The sequence below is a fragment of the Chlorocebus sabaeus genome, chromosome 10 (assembly GCF_047675955.1).
Source record: "Chlorocebus sabaeus isolate Y175 chromosome 10, mChlSab1.0.hap1, whole genome shotgun sequence".
NCBI classification, from domain to species: domain Eukaryota; kingdom Metazoa; phylum Chordata; class Mammalia; order Primates; family Cercopithecidae; genus Chlorocebus; species Chlorocebus sabaeus.
Window position 1 is genome coordinate 105,859,439 of NC_132913.1, and position 27,207 is coordinate 105,886,645.

The 27,207-nt window shown below is 57.3% G+C and overlaps 2 protein-coding genes across 6 annotated transcripts; both read left to right on the top strand.

The window, feature by feature from the left end:
• Window positions 1-1,151: 1,151 nt before the first annotated feature.
• SLC11A1 (solute carrier family 11 member 1) lies at window positions 1,152-16,913 on the top strand. Of its 4 annotated transcripts, none has more exons than XM_038001535.2 (15): window positions 1,366-1,527; window positions 2,103-2,236; window positions 3,853-3,975; window positions 5,051-5,170; window positions 6,525-6,631; window positions 7,053-7,123; window positions 7,450-7,517; window positions 7,685-7,840; window positions 9,773-9,979; window positions 11,734-11,823; window positions 11,934-12,053; window positions 13,551-13,700; window positions 15,249-15,322; window positions 15,765-15,918; window positions 16,058-16,913. In XM_038001535.2, exons 1-15 carry the CDS (start codon window positions 1,521-1,523, stop codon window positions 16,166-16,168), a joined length of 1,692 nt encoding a protein of 563 aa, XP_037857463.2. In that variant the 5' UTR covers window positions 1,366-1,520; the 3' UTR covers window positions 16,169-16,913. The 4 variants fall into 4 exon arrangements, with proteins under 4 accessions (XP_072876175.1, XP_037857463.2, XP_037857464.2 ...); XM_038001536.2 differs by having other exon boundaries at window positions 1,370-1,527; window positions 9,773-9,931; XM_038001537.2 differs by lacking the exon at window positions 7,685-7,840 and having other exon boundaries at window positions 1,370-1,527.
• Window positions 16,914-20,818: 3,905 nt separating this feature from the next.
• Window positions 20,819-27,001, top strand: CTDSP1 (CTD small phosphatase 1). 2 transcript variants are annotated; one of them, XM_007966259.3, is made up of 7 exons: window positions 20,819-21,236; window positions 22,642-22,790; window positions 23,188-23,292; window positions 23,426-23,482; window positions 24,104-24,196; window positions 24,301-24,486; window positions 25,364-27,001. In XM_007966259.3, exons 1-7 carry the CDS (start codon window positions 21,170-21,172, stop codon window positions 25,490-25,492), a joined length of 786 nt encoding a protein of 261 aa, XP_007964450.1. In that variant the 5' UTR covers window positions 20,819-21,169; the 3' UTR covers window positions 25,493-27,001. The 2 variants fall into 2 exon arrangements, with proteins under 2 accessions (XP_007964450.1, XP_007964451.1); XM_007966260.3 differs by having other exon boundaries at window positions 20,820-21,236; window positions 23,191-23,292.
• Window positions 27,002-27,207: the final 206 nt, after the last annotated feature.

The following is a 27,207-nucleotide window of genomic DNA, read 5'->3' on the forward strand; positions in this document are numbered from 1 at the left end:
TGGTTGGCCAGTGCCTGTAATCCCAGCTACTCAGGAGGCTGAGGCAGGAGAATTGCTTGAAGCCAAGAGGCAGAGGTTGCGGTGAGCCAAGGTTGTGCCATTGCACTCCAGCCTGCGTGACAGAGTAAGACTCCCTCTCGAAATAAATAAATAAATAAATAGATACATACATACAAAAAGTAGCCGGGTATGGTGGCACATGCCTGTAGTCCCAGCTATTCAGGAGACTGAGGCAGGAGAATTGCTTAAACATGGAGGGCAGAGGTTGCACTGAGCTGACATTATGCCACTGCACTCCAGTCTGGGCGACAGAGTGAGGCTCTCTCGAAGAAAAAAAAAAAAAAAAAAAAGGCCAGCATGGTAGCTCACGCCTGTAATTCCAGCACTTTGGGAGGCCAAGGTGGGTGGATCACGAGGTCAGGAGATTGAGACCATCCTGCCTAACATGGTGAAACCCCATGTCTACTAATAATACAAAAAATTAGCCGGGCGTAGTGGTGGTTGCCTGTAGTCCCAGCTACTCGGGAGGCTGAGGCAGGAGAATGGTGTGAACCCGGCAGGTAGAGCTTTTAGTGAGTCGAGATTGTGCCACTGCACTCCAGCCTGGGCAACAGAGCGAGACTCTGTCTCAAAAAAAAAAAAAAAAAAAAGAGTTTGAGGTTGCAGTGAACTATGATGGCACCACTGCACTTCACACTTCACTCTAGCCTGAGTGACAGAGCGAGACTTTGTCTCTAAAAAAATCAAAAAAAAAAAAAAAAAGGGAAGGGCGCAGAATAGAATAAACAACTCTGAGAGGGGACATGATCTGGTGACAATCTCAAGTGAATCAGTGGTTGAACCAGGACCAGATCCCAGTGCCCTATCTTCTGGGGACATCCTGGGCCTGAATCTTTAATTCATGTCCCTTCTGCAGTGCCTTTCCTCTGAGGCCCTCAAAGGGAAACTGAGGCCTTTGAGGACATGAAGACTCGCATTAGGCCAATGAACCTTGGAACTCCAGATCGAAGAGGAGAAGAAAGACCTGACTCTGTGTGTATGTGTGTGTGCATGTGTGTGTGTATGTGTGTGTGCATGTGTGTGCGTGTGTGTGTGTGGCAGAAGGGGGTGTGGTCATGGGGTATTGCCATGAACACACAAGGGGCAAGAAGCGTCTGAAATCAGAGCTAACTTGGGAGGCACAGAACACAGGGTGCCTGGAAGGGAAATAGATGTATTGTGGGGCACAGGGCAGGCTGGGAGGGGAACAAAGGTCCACTCCATGGGTAACCAGACCCTTCCGCCAGGGCTGGCCACTTCTGCCTTTGGAAAATGTTTCACAACGCCCCATGTTATGTGTGTGTGTGAATCGGCCGGTGCGAAGCGAATGTTGATGTAAGAGGCAGGGCGCTCAGCTGCGGATGGGTAACAGGGCGTGGGCTCACACACTCGCTTGCACCAGTGCCCAGAGACGGGGTGCAGGCTGAGGAGCTGCCCAGAGCACTGCTCACACTCCCAGAGTACCTGAATTCGGCATTCCAATGACAGGTGAGTAGTGGCCCCTAGGGACAGAGCCTGATTTGGGGGTGGAGTGGAGGTCACTAGGCTGGTGGAGACTTAAGGAAGCAAGAAAGCCCTTGGTCCCCTGTGGAAGCCTCTGGTCTCCTGTGAGAGTCCTGGTCTAGAACACAGTTCTGGACATCAGACTCAATCTCACTGGGTTGGGGTCCTTCACACCTAAGGGGTCTACTTTTCCTTTATCTGAAGTCTGTGGATCAAAGCCCCTGGAGCTTTCTGGGCTGCCGGAGAAAGTGAGGGGCCAAGGGGCAGACATGTGGCCTGAGCTTGCCCTGCTTTGAGCCTAGGGTCTCTCTGCATTGTCTGTGGCAGGAGATCTGCCTCTGGGCATCTGTCCTCACATGAAAGGACAGTAATTCTGAAGCTGCCACATCCCACACGTCTGGAATGTTTGGTTGAGAGGTGGAGGTGATAGACCCAAGATGGGGGCCAGGGACCTTAGTTTCTCCACTTTTCCGGGAGGAGGAAGCAAGGGAACAGGTGGGTTTAACTCTGGGCCACCAGAAAGAGGCAGGACACTCACCATGCTTCATGTGCCCCAACAGGTGACAAGGGTCCCCAAAGGCTGAGCAGGTCCAGCTATGGCTCCATCTCCAGCCCGACCAGCCCAGGGCCACAGCACGCGCCTCCCAGAGAGACCTACCTGAGTGAGAAGATCCCCATCCCAGACACAAAGCCGGTGGGATGCTAGAAACTTCCTGGGGGCTTGCAAGATTGACAGGATCCTATGGGATCCCATGGGCTGGAGAATAGGGTCTCCTTATGATCATGGGTGACAAGTCCCTTCCAGTTCTGAGCAGCAGTGGTGGACAGTGGCAACTGCCCCTTCCTGCTTCCGTCCCCAGGGCTTAGCTGGGGTGCTTCAGTATTTGTCTAAAATTTCTCAATTAACCTCAGCTTTCCTATGAAGGAAAAGAGGCCTGGGGGGAATTGGGATTGGAGCCTTGAGGACATGTTTTAGCACTTAGGAAAGGACATAGGGAGAAGTGAAGGAGGCTGCAGGCTGGCATCTAGCATCTAGGATGTTGTCACCTGCATTTCCAGTATCTTCTCTTTTTTTGGAGATGGAGTCTTGCTCTGTAGCCCAGGCTGCAGTGCAGTTGCATGCTCTCAGCTCACTGCAACCTCCGCCTCCTGAGTTTAAGCGATTCTCCTGCCTCAGCCTCCCGAGTAGCTGGGATTACAGGCATGCACCACCATGCCAGGCTAATTTTTGTATTTTTAGTAGAGACAGGTTTTCACCATGTTGGCCAGGCTGGTCTCAAACTCCTGAGTTCAAGTAATCCGCCCACCTTGGCCTTCCAAAGTGCTGGGATTACAGGCGCTAACCATTGCTCCCAGCCTCCAATATCTTTAGCAGATTTCTAAGCTGATAGGCCATGCCCTGGAACAAGGTGGGGGATCATAACCACAGTGGACCACAAAGAGGAGGCCCTGTGGTGGGAAAAGGGGCTGGGGAGGGAGGAGCTGGGTCAGGGAGGCTTGGCCCCCTCACCCCCTTAGACAGCCCCCTGTGGGGTCTCTGAGGACCTGACAAGTCAGGGCTTGAGAGGGGCAGGCAGTTCAGGTGCAAGCCGGCTGCTGAGCTTAGCAGATCCAGAAAGCAGATCCTCTGTGACTCATCAGAGCATGCTGCTTCCTCCACCCATGCCCTCCCCATCCCCTGGGTGGCAGACCCAGGAACGGGCCATGGAGGGCAGGGCTGGGCTCACGAGCCTGTTGGGGCTCCTCTAGCGGATGGCCAAGGTGAGCTGCCACCATCCCTATACCCAGGACCCCCTCACTCTACTCCTCCCACCTCCCACAGGGCACCTTCAGCCTGCGGAAGCTATGGGACCCCCTCACTCTACTCCTCCCACCCCCCACAGGGCACCTTCAGCCTGCGGAAGCTATGGGACCCCCTCACTCTACTCCTCCCACCCCCCACAGGGCACCTTCAGCCTGCGGAAGCTATGGGACCCCCTCACTCTACTCCTCCCACCCCCCACAGGGCACCTTCAGCCTGCGGAAGCTATGGGACCCCCTCACTCTACTCCTCCCACCCCCAACAGGGCACCTTCAGCCTGCGGAAGCTATGGGACCCCCTCACTCTACTCCTCCCACCCCCCACAGGGCACCTTCAGCCTACGGAAGCTATGGGACCCCCTCACTCTATTCCTCCCACCCCCCACAGGGCACCTTCAGCCTGCGGAAGCTATGGGACCCCCTCACTCTACTCCTCCCACCCCCCACAGGGCACCTTCAGCCTACGGAAGCTATGGGACCCCCTCACTCTATTCCTCCCACCCCCCACAGGGCACCTTCAGCCTGCGGAAGCTATGGGCCTTCACGGGGCCTGGTTTCCTCATGAGCATTGCTTTCCTGGACCCAGGAAACATCGAGTCAGATCTTCAGGCTGGCGCCGTGGCGGGATTCAAAGTAACTAAGTCGGGACCTGAGTGGGGACACGTTCGAGAGGGAGGTGACCAGGCTAAGTGTTGAAGGCCCCTGCTGGCCATGTTTCTCCAGTGTGGTCTGGGAGCTGGTGTTAAGTTCAAATGGGTCCGAAAAGGGTCCCCAGGGCAACCCTGCCAGAAGGTGGGGCATTTGTGTGGTGGGTAGGGGACTGGGCTCCTCTCTTTAAAAAAAAAAAAAAAGGCCGGGCGCGGTGGCTCAAGCCTGTAATCCCAGCACTTTGGGAGGCCGAGACGGGTGGATCACGAGGTCAGGAGATCGAGACCATCCTGGCTAACCCGGTGAAACCCCGTCTCTACTAAAAAATACAAAAAACTAGCCGGGCGAGGTGGCGGGCGCCTGTAGTCCCAGCTACTCGGGAGGCTGAGGCAGGAGAATGGCGTAAACCCGGGAGGCGGAGCTTGCAGTGAGCTGAGATCCGGCCACTGCACTCCAGCCTGGGCGACAGAGCAAGACTCCGTCTCAAAAAAAAAAAAAAAAAAAAAAACTATTTACTTATTTAATTTTATTTTTTTGAGATGGAGTCTCACTCTGTCGCCCAGGCTGGAGTGCAGTGGCACAATCTTGGCTCACTGCAACCTCTGCCTCCCGGGTTCAAGTGATTCTCCTGCCTCAGCCTCCCAAGTAGTGCCCGCCACCACGCCTGGCTAATTTTTGTATTTTTAGTAGAGACGGGGTTTCACTATGTGGGCCAGACTGGTCTTGAACTCCTGACCTCAAGTGATCCACCCATCTCCCAAAGTGCTAGGATTACAGGTGTGAGTCACCTCGCCTGGCGTAATTTATTTATTTATTTAGAGATGGGGGTCTCACTATGTTGCTCAGGCTGGTCTTGAACTCCTGGACTCAAGCAATCTTCCCACCTTAGCCTTTTAAAGTGCTGGGATTACAGGCGTGAACTACCAGCACCCTGCCAGGATGGGACTCCATCTCTCCCACCCCCTCCCTAAGGAGTGTCCTTGGTTGGAGGGTACCACGAACTCAGGGGCTTTCTGAGGCTGGCCACTCTGGTTGAAGGCCTCTCCCTGCCTCCTCACAGCTTCTCTGGGTGCTGCTCTGGGCCACGTTGTTGGGCTTGCTCTGCCAGCGACTGGCTGCACGTCTGGGTGTGGTGACAGGCAAGGACTTGGGTGAAGTCTGCCATCTCTACTACCCTAAGGTGAGCTTGGGGGGCCTGGACAGGGAGAACCACTGGCCCCAAACCGCAAACAGCCATTTCCAGCTTCCACGATCAAATAAGCACATCATCTCACATGGGGCGTCCCAAGTCTATTTGTTTTTTGTTGTTGTTGTTGTTTGTTTGTTTTTCAGTTGGAGTCTTGCTCCGTCGCCCAGTCAGGAGTGCAGTGATGGGATCTCAACTCACTGCAACCTCTACCTCCCAGGTTCAAGCGACTCTCCTGCCTCAGCCTCTCGAGTAGCTGGGATTACAGGCACCCACCACCATGATCAGCTAATTTTTGTAATTTTAGTAGAAACAGGGTTTCACCATGTTGGCCAGGCTGGTCTCAAACTCCTGACCTCAGATGATCCACCCACCTCAGTCTCCCAAAGTGCTGGGATTACAGGCATGAGCCACCGCACCCGGCCCCAATTCCATTTGATAGATGAAAAAACTGAGGCTCAAACTGACAGCACACAGTCTAGAGAGACATGAGAGGCACGCCATTTCACAGAAGGGGCAATTAAAATTTGGGAAAGTGACTTGCCCAAGACAAAAAATGGGAGGCATCAGCTCAGGAATGGTCATTGGCTGGGGTAGACCCTGGGGACTTGGCTGTTGTGAGTGTCCAGTTTGGAAAACACAAATTACAGCACTAGACATTTCAAAGGTATTGAATGCAGGGATTGAAAGATTTGGGAGGGCTTGGGGGGCAAGGGAAGAGGGTGTTACCCAAAGATCAAAAAGCTGCTACACCCCTGGCACAAGCCCCAGAGCCATCCTTTGCTGCTGAGCTCCTGGAAGCATTACTGACGTTGATGAAATGGCCACTAGTGCTGCCAGAGCCCAGGTTGCCTGGTGCCACTGCCAGAAATACCACAAGAAGCAGGGGAAAAAGTGGTTTATCTCAGCCAGGGGAGGTGGCTCACGCCTGTAATCCCAGCACTTTGGGAGGCCGAGGCAGGTGGATCACCTGAGGTCGGGAGTTCGAGACCAGCCTGACCAACATGGAGAAATCCCGTCTCTACTAAAAATACAAAACTAGCTGGGCATGGTGGTGCATGCCTGTAATCCCAGCTACTCGGGAGGCTGAGGCAGGAGAATCGCTTGAACCTGAGAGGGGGAGAGTATGATGAGCTGAGATTGTGCCATTGCACTCCAGGCTGGGCAACAAGAGCGAAATTCCATCTCAAAAAAAAAAAAAAAAAGTTTATTTCTGCCTTTCCATCTCCTGTAAGCTCTTCCTACATAATATAGGAAGCCAATTGGCAAGACTGTCTTGTAAATGTAGTCTGAGACAACAGACAAATAAGCGGCCCACCCCTAATGCAGGATTATCTCCTCCCCATAGGTGCCCCGCACAGTCCTCTGGCTGACCATCGAACTAGCCATTGTGGGCTCCGACATGCAGGAAGTCATAGGCACGGCCATTGCATTCAATCTGCTCTCAGCTGGACGGTACTGCCCCAGTGTACCCCAACTCTTCAGGCCAGGCCGAGAACAGCTGCTGCTACTTCTCGTCCCCTCCCCTCAATGAGTCCCTCCCAGAGTTTATCCTGCTGTCCCCTCTGAAGCAGGGCTGCTGCCCTATTTTCCAGAAATGTAAAGTGATTTGTCTAAAGTAACACAGATGTGAGTCATGCAGGACTTTGGGATTGCAGCCCCAAACTCCCTGCTGCGCCGGGTGCCAGGTCTCTCCTCTAGCTCTGCCCAGCCTCGACTGTTCTATGCCACACTCCCACTCCCCTTGCCCTAGCTGTCTGGGGGCACTTAGGGTCCTGCTCCCAGGAGGCCAGATTCCTGTCTCCAGCCCTGAGGCTACGTAGGAGTTACAGACCCCTGGACCAGGCTGGGCTGACGCGGGTCACTCTGGTTTCAGAATCCCACTCTGGGGTGGCGTCCTCATCACCATCGTGGACACCTTCTTCTTCCTCTTCCTCGATAACTATGGTGGGTGCACACCCCATCTCATAGGGGAGTGGTGGTGGTGAGGGTGCTGTACTGGGAGAAGGGCTCTGACATCAAACTGCCTGAGCGCACCTGAGCTCCCTCACTCCCTGGGTGGCCTCTAGCAAGTTACTTGGACATCCCTTTCTTCACCTGTAACGTGGGGAAATAATAGCACAGACATCAGAGGGTGGTTGTGAAGACTGAGTGAGGTAACAAATGTTAAGCACTTGGCACTGTGCCTGAAAGCGCTCGTAGTATTAGCCATTACGAATTGTTGATGTTACAGATTTTTTTCGTTGGTTTGTTTGGTTTGTTCTGCTCTGTAGGGTTGCGGAAGCTAGAAGCTTTTTTTGGACTCCTTATAACCATTATGGCCTTGACCTTTGGCTATGAGGTAGGAAGCCAGTGCTGCAACCCCCCTGCGGACCCCCCAAGATTATTCCTCTCCCTTCCCTCTGACCGCTAGCTGCGTGGGGGTGGGGTGGGATGGAGGCTGAGAAATGATGACCGCGGCGTGGTTGCGAGGGGCGGGGCTTGTCCTGACCAGGCTCCTCCCTGCAGTATGTGGTGGCGCGTCCTGACCAGGGAGCGCTTCTTCGGGGCCTGCTCCTGCCCTCGTGCCCGGGCTGCGGCCACCCCGAGCTGCTGCAGGCGGTGGGCATTGTTGGCGCCATCATCATGCCCCACAACATCTACCTGCACTCGGCCCTGGTCAGGGTGAGCAGCGGGGAGGGCAAAGGAGACCCCCACTCAGTCGGAGCCATGCTGGCCCCGCCTCCAAGCCTGGAGCCCCTCCCCTTCCTTCCGTCAGGATTTTCGGAGCCTGTAATAATTGAGGGTCAGGCGGGACGCGGTGGCTCATGCCTGTAATCCCAGCACTTTAGGAGGCCGAGGCGGGCGGATCACGAGGTCAAGAGATCGAGACCATCCTGGCCAACATGGCGAAACCCCGTCTCTACTAAAAATACAAAAACTAGCTAGGCGTGGTGGCGCGCGCCTGTAGTCCCAGCGACTCGGGAGGCTGAGGCAGGAGAATCGCCTGAACCGGGAGGCAGAGGTTGCGATGAGCCGAGATCGCGCCACTGCACCGCCACTGCACCTCCCCAACCTGGCGACAGAGCAAGACTGTCTCAAAAAAAAAAAAAAAGTGTCTACTGTGCGCTGGGAGGAACAGGCAGTCAAGGCCCCTGCCCTTCTAGAGTTTCCGTGCTAGTAGGGTAGACGGACAACAAGCAAGTAAACAAACAAAGGAAAGAATTATAGGCCGGGCGCGGTGGTTCACGCCTGTAATCCCAGCCTTCGGGAGGCCGAGGCGGGCGGATCACGAGGTCAGGAGTTTGAGCAGGTGGATCGCTTGAGCCCAGGAGTTTGAGACCAGCCTGGCCAACATGGTGAAATCCTGTCTCTACTAAAAATATAAAAAATTAGCCGGGAGTGGCGGCGCGTGCCTGTAATCTCAGCTACTGGGGAGGCTGAGGCAGGAGAATTGCTTGAAGCCAGTATGCGGAAGTTGCAGTGAGGGGAGATCGTGCCATTGCACTCCAGCCTGAGTGACAGAGCTAGACTCCCATCTCAAAAAAAAAAAAAAAAGAAAGAAAGAAAAGAAAAAAGAGAAAAAGAACTGTAGAGCTGGGCGAGGTGGCTGACCTCTGTAATCCCAACACTTTGGGAAGCAGGTGGATCGCTTGAGCCCAGGAGTTTTGAGACCAGCCTGGGCAACATGGTGAAACCCTGTCTCTACCAACAAAAAATAAAAAATAAAAAAAATAAATTAGTTGGGTGTTGTGCACGCCTGTAGTCCTAGTTAGTCAGGAGGTTGAGGCTTGAGTCCCAGAGGTCAAGGCTGCAGTGAGCTGAGATCCCACCACTGCACTTCAACCTGAGTGACACAGCGAGACCCTCTCAAAAAAAATAATAATAATAATAATAATAATTGTGAAAGGGACTCTGAAGTAAACAAAACAGAGAAATACGATAGAGAATGACTGAAAGTTGGGGAAGCATATCAGGGAAAAGATATTACAAGCAGAGGGAAAGCAAGTGCAAAGGCCATGGGCAGAAATGAACAAGGCTTGGGTCCCTAACAGCCTAACAGTGGCTCACACCTGTAATCTCAGCACTCGAGGAGGCCAAGACAGGAGAATGCTTGAGCCCAGTAGTTCAAGACTAGCCTCAGCAAGACCCTGTCTCTACAGAAAATTTAAAAATTAGCGGGTTGTGGTGATGTGTGTCTGTGGTCCCAGCTACTCAGGAGGCTGGGGCAGGAGGATCACTTGGGCCCGTGCATTGCACCACGGCACTCCAGCCTGGGTGACAGAACAAGACCTGTCTCTAAAAAATAAAATAAAGTAAACCGGACATGTCTGAGGATGGAAAAAGGTGAGTGAAGGAGAGTGTCAGGACCTGAGGTAGCCAGGGACCTCAAAGGCCAGCCTTGCTTCACCCACAAAGTGGCTCGCAGTGGTCAGGCCGCTGTGGCAAGAACAGAGATGTAGGAGTCCATCGGCTGACCTGAGCCTGTCCCAAACTGCCACGAAGGGGACTTGAAAAGGTATTGGGCTTTGGGGAGAACACAGAAGTGTGAGGGTGGGGGACACTGTGGTGACTCTGAGGGACTTTGGCACTTCCCTCTCCCTTTGACTTTTGTAGTCTCGAGAGATAGACCGAGCCCGCCGAGTGGACATCAGAGAAGCCAACATGTACTTCCTGATTGAGGCCACCATCGCCCTGTCCGTCTCCTTTATCATCAACCTCTTTGTCATGGCTGTCTTTGGGCAGGCCTTCTACCAGCAAACCAACCAGGCTGCGGTGAGACACACTCCCCTGCACCTGAGGCCACACGCGTACTTATGTCCTGTAAGCCTTGCCGAGGACCCTAGGCAATGCAGCTGAGCCCTTCTGAGTCTCTGCCCTGATAATCTTCCCTGTTGGCAGATGTCATTCATTCAGCAAATAATCATCGAGCATTTGTTTGTTTGTTTGTTTTTGAGATGGAACCTTGCACTGTTGCCCAGGCTGGAGTGCAGTGGCACGATCTCGGCTCACTGCAAGCTTCACCTCCTGAGTTCACACCATTCTCCTGCTTCAGCCTCTCAAGTAGCTGAGACTACAGACGCCCACCACCATGCCCAGCTGATTTTTTGTACTTTTAGTAGAGACGGGGTTTCGCCGTGTTAGCCTGGATGGTCTCGATTTCCTGACCTTGTGATCTGCCTGCCTTGGCCTCCCAAAGTGCTGGGATTACAGGTGTGAGCCACCATGCCCGGCTGAGCATTTGTTATGTACCAAGCACATCCTAGACTCTGGGGATACAGCAGTCAATGCTACAAAGACCCAGTTCTCTGCAGCTTAAATGGGGAGCGAGGTGAGCAGACAGGAATGAATCCCGAAGGATAGTGCAGAGTGGGAAGAAATAAAGGGGGTGAAGAAGCATAGTTGGGGGTATGGGAGTGGGGTCTGCATTAGCAGAAAAGGCTCTTGGAAGAGGTGACATTTGTGCTAATACTGGAAAAGGAGCTAGGCGATTCCTCCCTGACTCTCTGGGATCTGGGACCTGTGTCTGCCTCCCCTTCTGAGTGGATCTCAGTCATGAGGCTCTAACAACTGCAGCCAGGGTTGGGGGCTTCCTGAATGCTAAGCCCTGTGGGAGAAGGTGTGGCCAGGCCTCCAGGGACCTGGGCACTGCCACTGCCTTGCTCTGTGACCTTGGGAGGTCACACTCCTCCCTGGGTCTCACTCTGTTCCTTGGTACAAGGAGGGAGATCAACATCAGGATTGCAAACCTTGTCTTCAAGATCAGGTAGGCGCAGAGCTGTGGGAAGTGGACAGTGTGAGGAGGGCATGGCAGCCAGCTGTCTCTGTGCTGATGCCAGCTCTTACGAACATAAAAGAAGCTGGAAACAGGCCGGGGGCGGGGTGGCTCATGCCTGCAATCCCAGCACTTTGGGAGGCCGAGGCGGACGGATCACCTGAGGTCGGGAGTTCAAGACCAGCCTGACCAACATGGAGAAACCCTGTCTCTACTAAAAAAAATACAAACTTAGCTGGGGTGGTGGCGCATGCCTGTAATCCCAGCTACTCGGGGAGGTTGAGGCAGGAGAATCGCTTGAACCCAGGAGGCGGAGGTTGCGGTGAGCTGAGATTGCACCATTGCACTCCAGCCTGGGCAACAAGAGTGAAGCTATGTCTCAAAACAAACACAAAAACAAAAACAAAACAAACAAAAAAGAAGCTGGAAACTGGGTTCTCATGCCAGGCCTTCTCAATTTTAAATGTTGGCAACAAATCCATATTAAAGAAAAAAAAAAAACCTGCCGGGCGCGGTGGCTCATGCCTGTAATCCCAGCACTTTGGGAGGCTGAGGCAGGTGGCTCGCTTGAGCCTGGGGGTTCAAGACCAGCCTGGGCAACATGACAAGACCCCCATCGCTACAAAACATAAAAGCAAAACAAAACAAAACCCGACTTATTTTGTTAGTCAAACAAAATATGTCTGGCCACATTCAGCCTTGGGCCACCAGTTTTTGGAACCCTAGTCAAGGCTAGGCAGTCCAGTTTCCCAAGGCTAAGCGTGCTCCTCACATCTTCCTTCTACTGCCCTGGTACCCGCAGTTCAACATCTGTGCCAACAGCAGCCTCCACGACTACGCCAAGATCTTCCCCATGAACAACGCCACCGTGGCCGTGGACATTTACCAGGGGGTGAGCGAGGGTGGGCGGGGAGGGTGAGGCCCAGAGAGGCGCCCGCCCCGCCCACCGAGGGGCGGGACCTAGGGCGGGGCCACCGGTCCGACCACACTCCGTCCCTGCAGGGCGTGATTCTGGGCTGCCTGTTCGGCCCCGCGGCCCTCTACATCTGGGCCATAGGTCTCCTGGCGGCCGGGCAGAGCTCCACCATGACGGGCACCTACGCGGGACAGTTCGTGATGGAGGTGGGGCAGGGGGCGGTCCCGGGCGGGCAAAGGGTCCAAGGACACTTTGGACACTCCAGCAGGCACACTACTGGAGGCTAGGGCTCCGGGCCGGGCCTTGTGGTTCCTTTTTCTTTTCTTTCTTTTCTGTTTTCTTTTGTTTTCTTCCTTCTTCTCTTTTTTTTTTTTTTTTTTTTTTTTTTTTTTTTTTTTTTTTTTTTGTCGTTGTTGTTGTTGAGACGGAGTCTCGCTCTTGTCTCCCAGGCTGGAGTGCAGTGGTGCGATCTCGGCTCACTGCAACCTCCCCCTCCCAGGTTCAAGCTTCTCCTGCCTCAGCCTCCTTAGTAGCTGGGATTTCAGGCACTTGCCACCACGCCTGGCTAATTTTTGTATTGTTAGTAGAGACGGAGTTTCACTGTATTGGCCAGGCTGGTTTCAAGCTCTTGACCTCGTGATCCGCCTGCCTTGGCCTCCCAAAGTGCTGGGATTACAGGTGTGAGCCACTGAGCCTGGCCTTTTCTTTTTTTCTTTTCTTTTCTTTTTTTCTTTTTCTTTTTCTTTTTCTTTGAGATAGGATCTCACTCTGTCACCCAGACTGGAGTGCAGTGGCTCAATCTAGGCTCACTGCAACCTCTGCCTCCCAGGCTCAAGCCATTCTCCTGCTCTCCTGCCTCAGCCTCCCGTGTAGCTGGGATTATAGGCATGCGCCACCACGCCCGGCTAATTTTTGTATTTTTAGTAGAGCCGGGGTTTCACCATGTTGGCCAAGCTGGTCTTGAACTCCTGACCTCAAATGATCCATCTGCCTCGGCTTCCCAAAGTACTGGGATTACAGACGTGAGCCACTGCTCCTGGCCTTTTCTTTTCTTTCTTTCTTTCTCCCCCCTCCCCGCACTTCTTTCTTTCTTTTTTGAGACAGGATTTCACTCTGTTGCTCAGGCTGGAGTGCAATGGTGCCATCAGAGCTCGCTGCAGCCTCATCCTCAGTCTCCCAAGTCGCTGGGACCACAGGATCATGCTACCACACCGGGCTAATTTTTAAAGTTATTTGTAGAGATGTGGTCTTCCTATGTTTCCCAGGCTGGTCTTGAACTCCTGGGCTCAAGTGATCTTCCTGCCTTGGCTTCCCAAAGTGCTGGGATTACAGACGTAAGCCACTCCACCCAGCTTTTGTTTCTTTCACGTAGCCCAGAGGGCGACACTATAAGCCCCATTTTACAGATGAGAAAACTGAGATCCCGACAGATGAGGCGACTTGCCGGAAGCTGCAGACCCAGGACTAACAGAAGCCTTTTTCCCCAAACTGTTTAGTCTTCAGCAGCCAGCTATGGGATGGGAGCCCCCCATTTCTCCCCACCCACCCCCTCTTGCTGCCTAGGGACAGAGCTGCCCCCAATTCAACAGTGGAAAAACAGAGCATGCCCCCAGGGATAAATCAGTTGAGGGACTACAAAGGATCTCTCCTCTGGAATCCCCAGTCCTGTCTACTCCCCACCAAGGAACTCACCCCCACCCCAGGGATTCCTCAGGCTGCGGTGGTCACGCTTCGCCCGCGTCCTCCTCACCCGCTCCTGCGCCATCCTGCCCACCGTGCTTGTGGCTGTCTTCCGGGACCTGAGGGACTTGTCCGGCCTCAATGATCTGCTCAACGTGCTGCAGAGCCTGCTGGTGAGATGCACGAAACCCACCAGCCCTGCCCGCTGCTGAGCTAAACAGGACCTCCAGCAACCCGCATGCTGAGCCTCGCCTGGGCCTGCCAGGCCCTGTCCTAGGCACACCTTGCCTACAAGGCTTCCATTGTCCCCACAGCCACCCTGGGGGCAGGAGGGTAGGAATCACTATTATCCTTCCCCTCTCCCCCGGCCCCAGATGGTCTCCCTCTGTTACCCAGGCTGGAGTGCAGTGGTTCAATCATGGCTCACTGCAGCTTGCCCTCCCAGGCTCTAGCAATCTTCCCACCTCCGGCTCCTGAGTACCAGGGACTACAGGTGCACACCATCACACCCAGCTAATTTTTTTTTTTTTTTTTTTTTTGAGATGGAGTTTCACTCTTGTTACCCAGGCTGGATTGCAGTGGTGAGATCTCGGCTCACTGCAACCTCTGCCTCCCAGGTTCAAGTGATTCTTCTGCCTCAGCCTCCTAAGTAACTGAGATTACAAGCGCCCACCATCACACCCAGCTAATTTTTTGTATTTTTAGTAGAGACAGGGTTTCATCATGTTGGCCAGGATGGTCTCAAACTCCTGACCTCAGGTGATCCACCTGCCTCGACCTCCCAAAGTGCAGGGATTACAGGCGCGAGCCACCGTGGCAGGTCTAATTTTTTTTTTTTTTTTTGAGACAGAGTTTCGCTCTGTAGCTGAGGCTGGAGTGCAGTGGCACGATCTCAGCTCACTGCAAGCTCCGCCTCCCGGAATCACGCCATTCTCCTGCGTCAGCCTCCCGAGTAGCTGGGACTACAGGCGCCCACCACCACGCCCGGCTAATTTTTTTTTTTTTTTTTTGAGACGGAGTCTCACTTTGTCGCCCAGGCTGGAATGCAGTGGCGCGATCTCGGCTCACTGCAAGCTCCGCCTCCCGGGTTCACAGCCATTCTCCTGCCTCAGCCTCCGGAGTAGCTGGGACTACAGGCGCCCGCCACCTCTCCCGGCTAATTTTTTGTATTTTTAGTAGAGACGGGGTTTCACCGTGTTAGCCAGTATGGTCTCGATCTCCCGACCTCGTAATCCACCCGCCTCGGCCTCCCAAAGTGCTGGGATTACAGGTGTGAGCCACCGCGCCTGGCCACCAGGATGGTCTTGATCTCCTGACCTTGTGATCCGCCCGCCTGGGCCTCTCAAAGTGCTGGGATTACAGGCGTGAGCCACCGCACCCGGCCTTTTTTTTTTTTAAAGTAGAGACAAAAGCTCATTGTGTATGTTGCCCAGGCTCATTATCCCATTTTACAGATGGGAAAACTGATGCACTCAGTTAAGTTACTAGTGGCAGAGCTGGGATTCAAACTGAAGCAACCTGATGCCAGAGCCCCCAAACACTTTCTCCTGCCTGGGAGCCCACAACCTGAGAAGGCAGGAGACGGGGAAGTAGGCTCACTGTGGTTAGGGCAGTTGAGCTTACACCCACCCAGAGGGTGACAAGCCACGCCCATCTTGTCCCCACCCTTGCCATATTCTGAGGCAGGATTCCTCAGCCTAGGCTCCTGCTGCTCTCCCCAGCTCCCATTCGCCGTGCTGCCCATCCTCACGTTCACCAGCATGCCCGCCCTCATGCAGGAGTTTGCCAATGGCCCGTGAGTACCCCCCTTCCCAAGTGCTGGATTGCATCACCACATTTCATCCTCACAGCCACCCAGAGGTACAAGCTACAATTCTCCCCATTATGCCAGTGAAGCCACAGAGGCTCAGAGAGGCTAAGGAACTTGCCCAGGGTCACACAGCTAGCAAGTTGGGGAACCAAGATTGGAATCCAGGGCGGAGGCCTGTTTCTAGAGCCTGAGCTCCTCACTCTCACCTCAGACTCAGCTCTTGCCAAATCCCGCCAGTGTGTAGCCTGGAGGGCCCAGGAGGCAGGAGGTGGGGAGGTGGTCTACCTGCTCCAGGTCCCACAGCCCAGAGAAGCGGCCTTTGTGTATCCACCCCCACCCCCAGTGTGGGCACTGGGAGATGAAGAGAAGTAGATGCAGGTGGTCCAGCTGCAGCCAGCCAGTCCTGAGCCTCTCTCGTGTCCCCCAGGCTGAGCAAGGTCGTCACCTCCTCCATCATGGTGCTAGTCTGCGCCATCAACCTCTACTTCGTGGTCAGCTACCTGCCCAGCCTGCCCCACCCTGCCTACTTCGGCCTTGCAGCCCTGCTGGCCGCAGCCTACCTGGGTCTCAGCACCTACCTGGTATAGTAGAGCCAGGGGATGCCTTGGGAATGGGTGAGGCGAGGACGGGAGGCAACCAATGGGGAGGGTCTGTGGGGACACATTGGGCCTTCCCCAGAGGTCTTGGCCTCTCCCCAACTCATGGTCGCCCCTCCGCCAGGTCTGGACCTGTTGCCTTGCCCACGGAGCCACCTTTCTGGCCCACAGCTCCCACCACCACTTCCTGTATGGGCTCCTTGAAGAGGACCAGAAAGGGGAGACCTCTGGCTAGGCCCACACCCAGGGCCTGGCTGGGAGTGGCATGCGTGGCGTGACTGGCCTGCTGGATGTGGAGGGGACGCGTGGAGGGGACGCATGCAGGGAGCAGGATGGAGTGGGACAGTTCCTGAGACCTGCCTTTAGGGCTTTAGGGGCTTTAGCGATCTGCTATTTCCTAGCACAGCCATGTGATTAACCTCTGGGTCTCAGTGTCCTCATCTGTAAAATGGAGACAACACCACCCTTGCTATGGAGGTTGAGCACTTTAACACAGTGCCTGGCACTGGGGACAAAAACAAACAAAACAAACAAAAAACATTTCAAAACGTATTTACTGAGCACCTTCAGGCGTGACCTGCCAGCCCAAGGACGGGTGGGGTAAGGACTTGGGGACTTGGGCGAGACACAGGCTCCAAACTGGAGCTTGAAATAGTGTCTGATGAATGTTTGTTTGTTTGAGACAGGGAAAGGGTCTCCCTCTGTGTCCCAGGCTGGATTGCAGTGGCGTAATCTTCACTCATTGCAACCTCCGCCTTCTGGGTTCCATTGATTCTCGTGCTTCAGCCCCGGGAGTGGCGCGCACCACCACGCCCAGCTAATTTTCGTATTTTTAGTAGAGACGGGGTTTGCCATGCTGGCCAGACTGGTCTCGAACTGCTGGATTCAAGTGATCCCGCCCCCACCTCCGCCTCCCAAAGTGCTGGGAATTAGAGGCTTGAGCCACCGCACCCGGCCTGATTAAAGTTACATAAATACTAGTTCCCTTCTCGTCCAAAGGAGCAGGGAATGGGAAGCGGGAAGGCACGGAGTCTCTAAAACATCTAGAAGACCCCTACGCCAGGGTCTGGTCCGCTCCTATTCGCCGCAGCCTTTCTGTTCCGCCTGCAACCCATTTTCCAGACAGTAAAACGGAGGCGCGCTTCTTTCTCCGTCAGGCACCAGGTCATAAGGAACCCAAGGGCCCGTGCCTCTGAGGCTGTTTTCCTCAAGGGACCCGGCGGCCGCGACTCCCACGCCGCGCCGTTAGCGCTCCCTCTCCGCTGACTGCTCCCCCTAGGGGCAGAGACAGTCCCGACGCCGGCCCTCCCGCCCCCTCCCCGCCAGGCGGAACGACTGGGGGAGGCTGGCGCTCGGGGCTCGCGCCCTGGGGCCCCAGAATCCTCTGGGGAGAGTGGGTCGGGGGAAGCTGTGTGGGCGGGGAGTCCCCTCTGCCTTAGGGAGCGACTGAGCACCCCTTCGCCCCATTCAGGGGCTGCACTTTACAGACGCTCCCTAGGCTGTTTCTAGGCTCCCCCAAGTCCCTCCTCCAGCCTCCTCGGGTCCCTCGGACCCCAGCCCAGGACCTGCGGAGAGCCGCAGCGAGGAGACACTAACGGGCCTTTCCCGAGAGTTGAACGTGGGCCGGGTGTTGCACCTGAAAGAACCCCCGATTTCCCGGGGACCCAGCAGGGCGGGCGGCCTGGCTCCGCGCTCAAGTCGGGACGCTTGTTTATGAGAAGAATTTCCTCTTTCTTAAAAGGGCAACGATGCAAGTGGGTCCCTCAAAGAGAAAAGAGATGGGACCGGGCTTGTGCGACCTGGGCAAGTGCTGCAGAGGGTACCTGGGCAAGAGGGCCGCCCGCCTCCTCTAGGGTTGGCACTGGAGATGAGTCCATGCCAGCTGAAAAAGATGGGGGGGCGTGGAGCGAAGAAAGCCATCTCCCAGATCCTTTAGCCTCCTGGAAGTGCCCCAGTTGTACCCCCTACACACCCCTCTCGTGAATTCACTTAGCATTGAGTGCCAGTCCTGTGCCAGGCCCTGTGTTACAAGTGGGGGAGGGAGGCAAAGTTCCGAATTAAAGATGTCAGCTCTCAAGGGCCCCACACTCCAGTGGCGGGAGACAGCTGTGCAAGCAAGTCTCTGGGGCAGGATGCGGTGAAGGAGGCCGGCCTGGGAAGGGGACTGAATCTTGCTGAAGGGGGGTCAGGGGTAGGGGGCAGTGCTGACAGGACAGTCCAGGAGGAATGAGAGTGCCAGGAGCATGGGGACACGTCTGTGCACATCTGCCAAGACATGAAGCCTTCTGGGGACGTCTTAGATCTTATGGGGCAGGAATGGGGGGACGGCAGAGGAATGGGCAGGTTGGTCAAGAAGACACGGAGGGTCGGCTAAGGGGCTACCCAGGGCCTGGGCAAAGGGCTAGTGATGAGGTCGCGCCAAGGTCAGTCGTTTGGAGACTGGAAGGCGTCTACTTAGAGCTGCCCCTATTCCACCCATTGTAGCTCTGGTTCTCCCAGCCCCGGCTCAAATCGACCCTCCAGGAAGAGGGGTGCAGAGTTGCTCTTCTGGAAGCTCCCTTTAGGCCTCTCAGGGAGGGCGTGGTCGCATTCGGCACTCCCCAGGAGCCTGCTGAGCGCACCCCGACTTTCTGCACCGCTCCCCCCATCCCCCTGGCATGGGCTTTTACCAGCACCGTTTGGCAGATGGGGAAGCTGAGGGACTGGGTTGGGAGGGACGCTTCCAAATCCACAGGTGCCAGACAGCATCTTGCTGAATCCCGTTCCTGCCCCTCCCCGTTTCTGATTTGTGGCCTCTGTGATTTTATTTTTCCTGGGGTGCGAATCGATAAAACAGACAAAAAATAGAGTGCATAAAGCGAGTTCTACCTGTAGAGATAGAGAGCAGCTGGGTGTAGACAATCCCCTGAGGGAGGACACCCGAAGGACCCCCTCCCCCCACGCAATTCTGGCCTCTCGAGTCACTCCGTAACTACCTGCCCCGAGGCGTGGGGAGAGAAGTCCAGGGCTCCAGGCAGAAGGCGCGGCTGCCTCTGCTGCCTTGGGAGCATGGGAGGAGGAGTTAGGTCTCCCTGGGAAAAGATCGGCACGGGCAAAGACTTGAAGTGGCGATAGGTTGGGGTGGAGGAGTTGGGGCATTCCTGAGGAATTCCGTGAGCCCAGGATGGCCCGTCTGGGAATGGTGGGTGGGGGGACAGCCGGCCAGGTTCCAGCCCCCTTCACAGAGGGAGAGGAAGGCGCGCCACCCAACCCAGGCCAAGGGCGAGGCCACGACTCCACTCGGTCCCTCGCCACACGCTTCCTTTTGGGGTCATGAGGGCCCCGCATCCGGAGATAAAGCTGAGGCCCCACCCAGGGGGCCGGACCGCAGGGGAGACAGATGTCCCGCTCCCAGGCTGGAATCCCGCCTTTGCCCTCGCCGGTAGACCCGGGGAACGTCGCTTCCTTTCTTGAAGCTCAGTTTCCTCATCTGTGAAATGGGATGAGGCGGCCGTTCTAAGGGGTAAATGAGGTTAGGGGGCGCAGCCAGAGCAGGCCTGGGAGAGCGCCAGCAGCGCGTAGCGATCACGGTGACGCGCAATGGTGGCCGCCCCGTGGGCTACCCAGGAGCAGGAGGAGGTCCGAGGGAACCAGCCCCGGGGCCGGGGTATCAGTCCCCGACAGTCCCCTCCCGCCCCTGCTCCCAGCCTCAGGGCACGAAGCCGCCGCGCCTAATGGCAGGCGCCGCTCCCCTCCCTTGCCCTCCCGGCCCCCGCGCGGGGCCTCCCCTCCCCGGCTCCCCCTCGGCAGGGCCTGGCGGACGTGCGCCGCGTCGCACCCGGAGGCCGAACGGGACAGGACGCGCCCGCCCCGCCCCGCCACGGAGGCCCGCGGGAGAGCGGGGAGGGGAGGAAGTGCCGAGGCGTGTTTGTCGGGCTTGGCGTTATTAGTTTTTAAATGGTGAACTTACAAAATAGTAATGACAAGTGAAAAGACCAACCCGCAGACCCACGGCGCGCACCACGGAGGGGCTTCCCGGGAGAAGGCAGGGACCTTCGTTCCCAAGTGCCTAGCACTGCGCCACAGGTCGGGTGGAACGAACCTTGAGGGCCTCTGGTTTGAGGTCCCCCACGGTCAGGCTTTGGGCCCACCGCGTGCGGCGCCGTGCTGGGCTCCTGGGATCGGCAGCGAGTCCAGTGACCCCCACCGCACCCCCAGTAATCACAGGGCGGCCGGCGAACGCAGGCAGGGGAGGGGACCTGGGAAGGCCCCTGGAGAAGGTGGCATTTCCTCGAGGTCGGTGGAATTTGGCTACGCGGAGAGAACAGCGCATACGAAAACTTCTCCAGGCGGGAATGCGTGGTGGCCTGTGCGCGGCGGGTGGACGTGCGGGGCCCCGGGTGGGGCCGTGGGGAGAGGTCGGCAGGGGACTTCCCAGGGCAGGGAATTGAAATTTCACGCCCTACAGACCAGGGGCACCTTGCCCAGGGGCTGCGGGGGGCGGCGACCGTCCTATTCAAGACCGTGATTCTGAGGTTTGCACAGCTGTTTCAAGCCAGCTCATGACGCTGGCTCATGACGCCCTTGCGAAGTGACCTTTGCGATCACCAGACAGGAGAGAAGACCCATTTTACAGATGAGGTAGCGCTATCCCCAAGTTCTCAACGAGGTAACCAAGAAGCCTCTAGTCCCGGGTCCTCAGAAAACGCAGAGGTGGAGCCGCGCCGCACTCGTGCACTCCCGGGCGTGGGCGCTCCGCGCGGGCGGGCCTTGGCCCAGGGCGCTCGGCGGCCTGGAACGGTGAGCCGGGTGCCGAGCCTGCCACGCAGCCGCAGAGGCTCAGCCCCGCCGGCGGGCGGCAGGAAGGGAGGCGACGCCCCCTGGAGCGCGGCAGGAACCCGGCCCGGCCCGCCTCCCAGTCCGCTTAGCCGCGTCGGTCCCAGAAGTGGCGAAAGCCGCAGCCGAGTCCAGGTCACGCCGAAGCCGTTGCCCTTTTAAGGGGGAGCCTTGAAACGGCGCCTGGGTTCCATGTTTGCATCCGCCTCGCGGGGAGGAAACTCCATGTTGTAACAAAGTTTCCTCCGCGCCCCCTCCCTCCCCCTCCCCCCTAGAACCTGGCTCCCCTCCCCTCCGAAGCTCGCGGGGATCCCTCCCTCCCACCCCTCCCCTCCCCCCCGCGCCCCGATTCCGGCCCCAGCCGGGGGGGAGGCCGGGCGCCCGGGCCAGAGTCCGGCCGGAGCGGAGCGCGCCCGGCCCCATGGACAGCTCGGCCGTCATTACTCAGATCAGCAAGGAGGAGGCTCGGGGCCCGCTGCGGGGCAAAGGTACCGGGGCTTCGGGGAGGGGGCCGAAGTCGGGGCGCCGTGGGAGGAGAGGAGTGGTTGGGATCTTCCCCAGAGGAGCCGCCGCCGCCGCCCCAGGCGGCCGCCTCAGCCGTGCCCGAAGCTCCCAGCCCGAGAGGGAGCGGGGAGAGAGTTTGAACTCAAAGGAGGCTCAGAGACGCGGGGCGGGGCCTGGCGCCTTTGGGGCGCTCCCGTCCGCTCGAGGTGAGGAAACTGAGGCAGGAGTAGAGAAGGAACTCCTTCGGGGGCTTCCTGGCTGGCATTGCGTGGTGCATGGGCGCCCCCCCCCCATTGGCGCCAATGGGGCTGGGAGATGGGGGAGCTAAGGAGGGTGCCTAAGGGCCACCCGCTGAGACTCCGCCCCACCCCCCTCCCTTGGCTGCGGTTCTGTAGGGTCTTGGGAGGGGGCGCCGAGGTGACAGCGGACTAGGGAGGCTTGGAGGGATCTCCCGCCAACACACAGCCACGTTCCCACAAACTTCGCGTCACGCGTGGAGGCGCCGAGCCCCTCGGAGACACAGAGAGGACGGTCAGCACTTCCAAGAGCTGCCTGGCGCCCGCGGGGAGAGTCGTGCGCCTAGTGGGCACGCACCACCCCGCGAAGCCTAGCTGCTGCGCGCTCCCCCCGCCTCGCGGGTGGCTGGGCCGGGGTGGGGGTCTGCCCGTCCTCTTCCCCGTGTGGATCTCAGGACCTGGACGCTGCCCCCAGGTCTGCCCACCCTCGCCTGGGCCTGGCTGCCCTGGAGCTGAGGGCAAGGTGGAAAGGCTAGTTGCAGGGGGCCGAAGGGGGATGGGGTGGGAGGGGTGTCTGTTAATCGGGCTGCCGCTCCTGGGCTCCAGGTCGGAGGTTTGGGCAGGGTGGGGCAAACAGATGGCCACTGGACATTGGCCCTAGGCCGCAGGACTGCACCCCTGCCTCTGGGCCCAGCCGCAGTGAGGACTTTGTACCAATGGGGGTGGAGAGGATGGAGAGAGGGCAGGGGCAGACTGCCGTGGGTCCCAGGCCCTGGCTGTCCTGGGCAGGGGTGCTCAGGTAAGGTGGGGTCAGGAGGCACCCCAGTGGGGCTGATCATCAGCAGTCATGGAGGCTGTGAGAGGCAGGGAGAGAGCACCCCAGGACCCCCTTCTCCAGGCCACGCACTGCCTATGTGGGCGCCTTAATATCTGAGAGGTCTCTATTTGTCAGGGAGCTGCAGGAGCCTTGAAGCAGATTGTGGGGCCTTGACAGGGGCATTTCAGAGGAAGTCAGGATCTGCCTTCGTGTGTCTCCCTTGATGAAGGGGCCACGGCAAGATCCTCCCAGCTCAGGGGTTCATGCCTGGGCACACATGCAGGATTCTGCAGGCCAGTGTGCACCGAGCCCCCAACTTGGGCCTCCCTACTTCAGGTGACCAGAAGTCAGCAGCTTCCCAGAAGCCCCGAAGCCGGGGCATCCTCCACTCACTCTTCTGCTGTGTCTGCCGGGATGATGGGGAGGCTCTGCCCGCCCACAGCGGGGCGCCCCTGCTTGTGGAGGAGAATGGCGCCATCCCCAAGGTGCGTGGGGGCCAGGTGGGGCCGCGTGAGCACCTGTACTAAGTATTAAGGGTTTTAGGGGAAGGGGCTCCTAACTGAGCTTTTCAGGATGGACTTGCAGACCTGCAAGGTGAAGAGCAGGTGGGTGGCAACCTCCCCTGCCAGGCCCTGCCTACTGTGGGGAAACTGAATTCTCCCTTATAAGTGGAAGCTATTTCCTACCTTGGTTTTCAGAGAGGTCTCAGAGAACCAGGAGGCCTACCCAAGCCCCAGAGCTGGCAGGGGCAAAGCTGGGAAGGGGGAAATATCTGTCCCCTGGGCCCGGGGTTTCTCTGGAGAGGGCTAGGGGGAGAAGCCTACATGGGAGGAAGGATGGGCCTGGAGAGAGGCACCCCAGCCAGCCTCGCCCTCCCTATAGCAGACCCCAGTCCAATACCTGCTCCCTGAGGCCAAGGCCCAGGACTCAGACAAGATCTGCGTGGTCATCGACCTGGACGAGACCCTGGTGCACAGCTCCTTCAAGGTGGGCCCTGCTCAACGGTCCTCAGCCTGGGTCTTGGAGGGGTCCCCCACCCTGGCCTGGGAGGGAGGTGTGTGCTGGGCCCCATGCCCTGGGGCTCCTCCTCTTAACTCCAGCAGCTCTTTTCCCCCCACAGCCAGTGAACAACGCGGACTTCATCATCCCTGTGGAGATTGATGGGGTGGTCCACCAGGTGAGGGCCAGGAAGAGGCAGTGGTGGGCTTGGCATCTGCCTCCCAGACCCTAGGTTCTTCCTACCAATCTGGAGCGCCTCGGATGGGAATTGCATACATGTGGAATGTCAGAGACCCAGAGAGGGCGTGAGACTTGCCCCAAAGTCACACAGAACCTCAGGGGCTTGTGCTGACTCCAGGCCTGCCGAGTGGGCTCCTCCTCTAGGCTCCCTCATGCTGTGCCCCCTCGCCCCACCCTGCCCGGGACCCAGTTCAAGTAATTCAGGATAGGTTGTGTGCTGTCCAGCCTGTTCTCCATTACTTGGCTCGGGGACCGGTGCCCTGCAGCCTTGGGGTGAGGGGGCTGCCCCTGGACTCCTACACTAGGCTGAGGCAGGGGAAGGGACTGGGAATTAGTGACCTCATGAGGTAGGACTGGCCAGTGGAGTAGAAGTTTTGATCGTTTTTGGGGTAGGGGTGGCAGTTTCCCCAGCAGTGGTCAGGGTAACTGGCCAAGTGGAGCCTGCAGGCCCAGCCTCCTTCCTGTGCGCCTCTGCCTCCCTGGCCCATGCCCTCCCAGCCCTTGGCCACCCCCACACTGCCCCACTGGCCCGCAGCCGCCTCACTGGCCCGCCCCCCAGGTCTACGTGTTGAAGCGGCCTCACGTGGATGAGTTCCTGCAGCGAATGGGCGAGCTCTTTGAATGTGTGCTATTCACCGCCAGCCTCGCCAAGGTGAGCCCCACAGGGGTCCTGGGGCAACCGTACTCTCCCACCCACCTCCCACATGCAGCCCAATGAACCTGCAGGCCCCAGGATGACCCACCTCTTGCTCCCAGTATGCAGACCCAGTAGCTGACCTGCTGGACAAATGGGGAGCCTTCCGGGCCCGGCTGTTTCGAGAGTCCTGCGTCTTCCACCGGGGGAATTATGTGAAGGACCTGAGCCGGTTGGGCCGAGACCTGCGGCGGGTGCTCATCCTGGACAACTCGCCCGCCTCCTATGTCTTCCATCCGGACAATGCCGTGAGTGCGGGCTGGACTGGGACTGGGACAGGAGCTGAGGCCCAGGAAGGGGTCAGTCCATTCAGGCCACCTTGGCCTCCCGGATTCCCATTTGGGGGGTGGGTGCCCTCCCAGTCCTTCCTGCATTCAGTTGCCTGTGCCTGCTGCCCACTACCCTCGTCCACCTGCCCTGCAGCCATGTGGTCCTTTCCCCTCACACACAGCAGAGCGTCTGCCATGCACAGGGGCCCCCAAAGGGCAACCGAGTTTGGAAAGTTTTAACTTTTCCAACTGCCAGTTGTGACCTACTGATGGCTCACATAATTAATTTAGTGGGTCCTGATCGGGAATTTTAATAAAATGAAATCGAATAGAAAATATCCCGTGGGTGCAGTGGCTCATGCCTGTAATCCCAGCACTTTGGGAAGCTGAGGTGAGCAGGTAGCTGAGCCCAGCAGTTCAAGACCAGCCTCGGCAACATGGTGAAACCTTATGTCTACAAAAATTACAAAAACTAGCCAGGCGTGGTGGTGCATGCCTGGAGTCCTAGCTATGCAGAAGGCTGAGGTAGGAGTATCACTTGAGCCCTGGAGGCAGAGGCTGTGGTGAACTAAGATTGCACCACTGAACTCCAGCCTGGGCAACAGAGCAAGACCCTGCCTCAAAAAAAAAAAGTATCCGAGTGCTTTGCACAAATAAGGTTAAGAATCGTGAAACTTTTGCATTGTTAGGTTTATAAATGTGTTTTTCTGGGGGTTGCTGTCAAAAAAGTTTGAACACTGTGGGTGAGGGGTTTTCAGAAATTGCATGATCTGAGTAGTAGCTACATAGGGCTGGCCTGGAAATTCTGCACTCAGGACCACCTGCCCCCCTCACCTTCCTACACCCACTTCCCCAGGTACCGGTGGCCTCGTGGTTTGACAACATGAGTGACACAGAGCTCCACGACCTCCTCCCCTTCTTCGAGCAACTCAGCCGCGTGGACGACGTGTACTCAGTGCTCAGGCAGCCACGGCCAGGGAGCTAGTGAGGGTGATGGGGCCAGGACCTGCCCCTGACCAATGACACCCACACCTCCTCCCAGGAAGACTGCCCAGGCATTTGTTAGGAAAACCCACGGGCCACCGCCACACTCAGTGCCATGGGGAAGCGGGCGTCTCCCCCACCAGCCTTGCCAGGCGGTGTAGGGGCAGCAGGCTGCACTGAGGACTGTGAGCCCCAGGCCCCGTGTCAGTGCCTTCGAACCTCCTCCCCCATTCTCGGGGACCTGAGAGGCCCTGCCTGCTGCTCCCTTTTTCTGTCTCTGTCCATGCTGCCATGTTTCTCTGCTGCCAAATCGGGCCCCTTGGCCCCTTCCAGTTCTGCTTCCTGGAGGCAGGGTTCCTGCCTTGGACCCCCAGTCTGGGAACGGTGAACATCAAGTGCCTTGCATAGAGCCCCCTCTTCCCCGCCCAGCTTTCCCAGGGGCACAGCTCTAGGCTGGGAGGGGAGAACCAGCCCCTCCCCCTGCCCCACCTCCTCTCTTGGGACTGAGAGGGCCCCTACTAACCTCTGCCTCTGCCTTGGAGGGAGGGGAGAAGGTCTGTTACCACTGGGGAAGGCAGCAGGAGTCTGTCCTTCAGGCCCCACAGTACAGCTTCTCCAGGGCCAACAGCTGAGGGCTGCTCCCTGCATCATCCAAGCAACGACCTCAGACTTTTGCCTTAACCAGCCCTGGGACTTGGCTCCCCCAGCTCTGAGTGTGGGGGCATAGGCAAGACCCCCCTTGTGGTGCCATATAAATATGTACATGTGTATATAGATTTTTAGGGGAAGGAGAGAGGGAAGGGTCAGGGTAGAGACACCCCTCCCTTGCCCCTTTCCTGGGCCCAGACGTTGGGGGGAGGGAGGGAAAGGATTTTTACATTTTTTAAACTATTTTCTGAATGGAACAAGCTGGGCCAAGGGGCCCCAGGCCCTGTCCTCTGTCCCTCACATCCCTTTGCTCCGTTCATTCATTCAAAAAAGCATTTCTTGAGCACCTTCTGTGCCCAGCATTATGCTAGGCACACCAGCTAAGTGTGTGTGTGTGGGGGTCTCTACGCCAGCTCATCAGTGCCTCCTCACCCACCCGACTTCACCGGTGCCTTTGCGGGATCTGTAGGAGGTGGGACCTTTTGTGGGGTTTGGGGATCTCCAGGGAGCCCGACCAAGCTGTCCCCCTCCCCTGTGCCAACCCATCCCCTACAGCCCCCTGCTGGCTGGGGGCAGCTCCCAGGATATCCTGCCTTCCGACTCTTGTTTCTGAAGCCCCTCCTCCTAACATGGCAATTCCAGAGGCCAAGGCCTTGGGCTCTCCCCAGGGTCTAACGGTTAAGGGGACCCACATACCAGTGCCAAGGGGGATGTCAAATGGCGATGTCGTTGTGCCCCCTTACCCCAGAGCAGGTGGGGGGGCGAATATGGTTGGCCTGCATCACGTGGCCTTCCCATTTAAGTGCCTTCTCTTTGACAGAGCCCCAGTGTAATGAGAACTAAAGAAAAAGCCAGACCCCCATCTTGTTTCTGTGGTTTTTGCGGGGTACTTGGGGTGTGGGCCTTGCACCTGCCGTGGGACCCCCGCTTCAGCACACCTGGAGGGGCTGCCCGTCCCTCGACACTTCAGGTGGGAATGGGCAGCGTCAGAGCACAAATTTGAGCCTCCAGGCTGTGTTCTTCTACCTCTCCCCCCCTCGGGGATGTGGTCTGCAAAATGGAGATGTA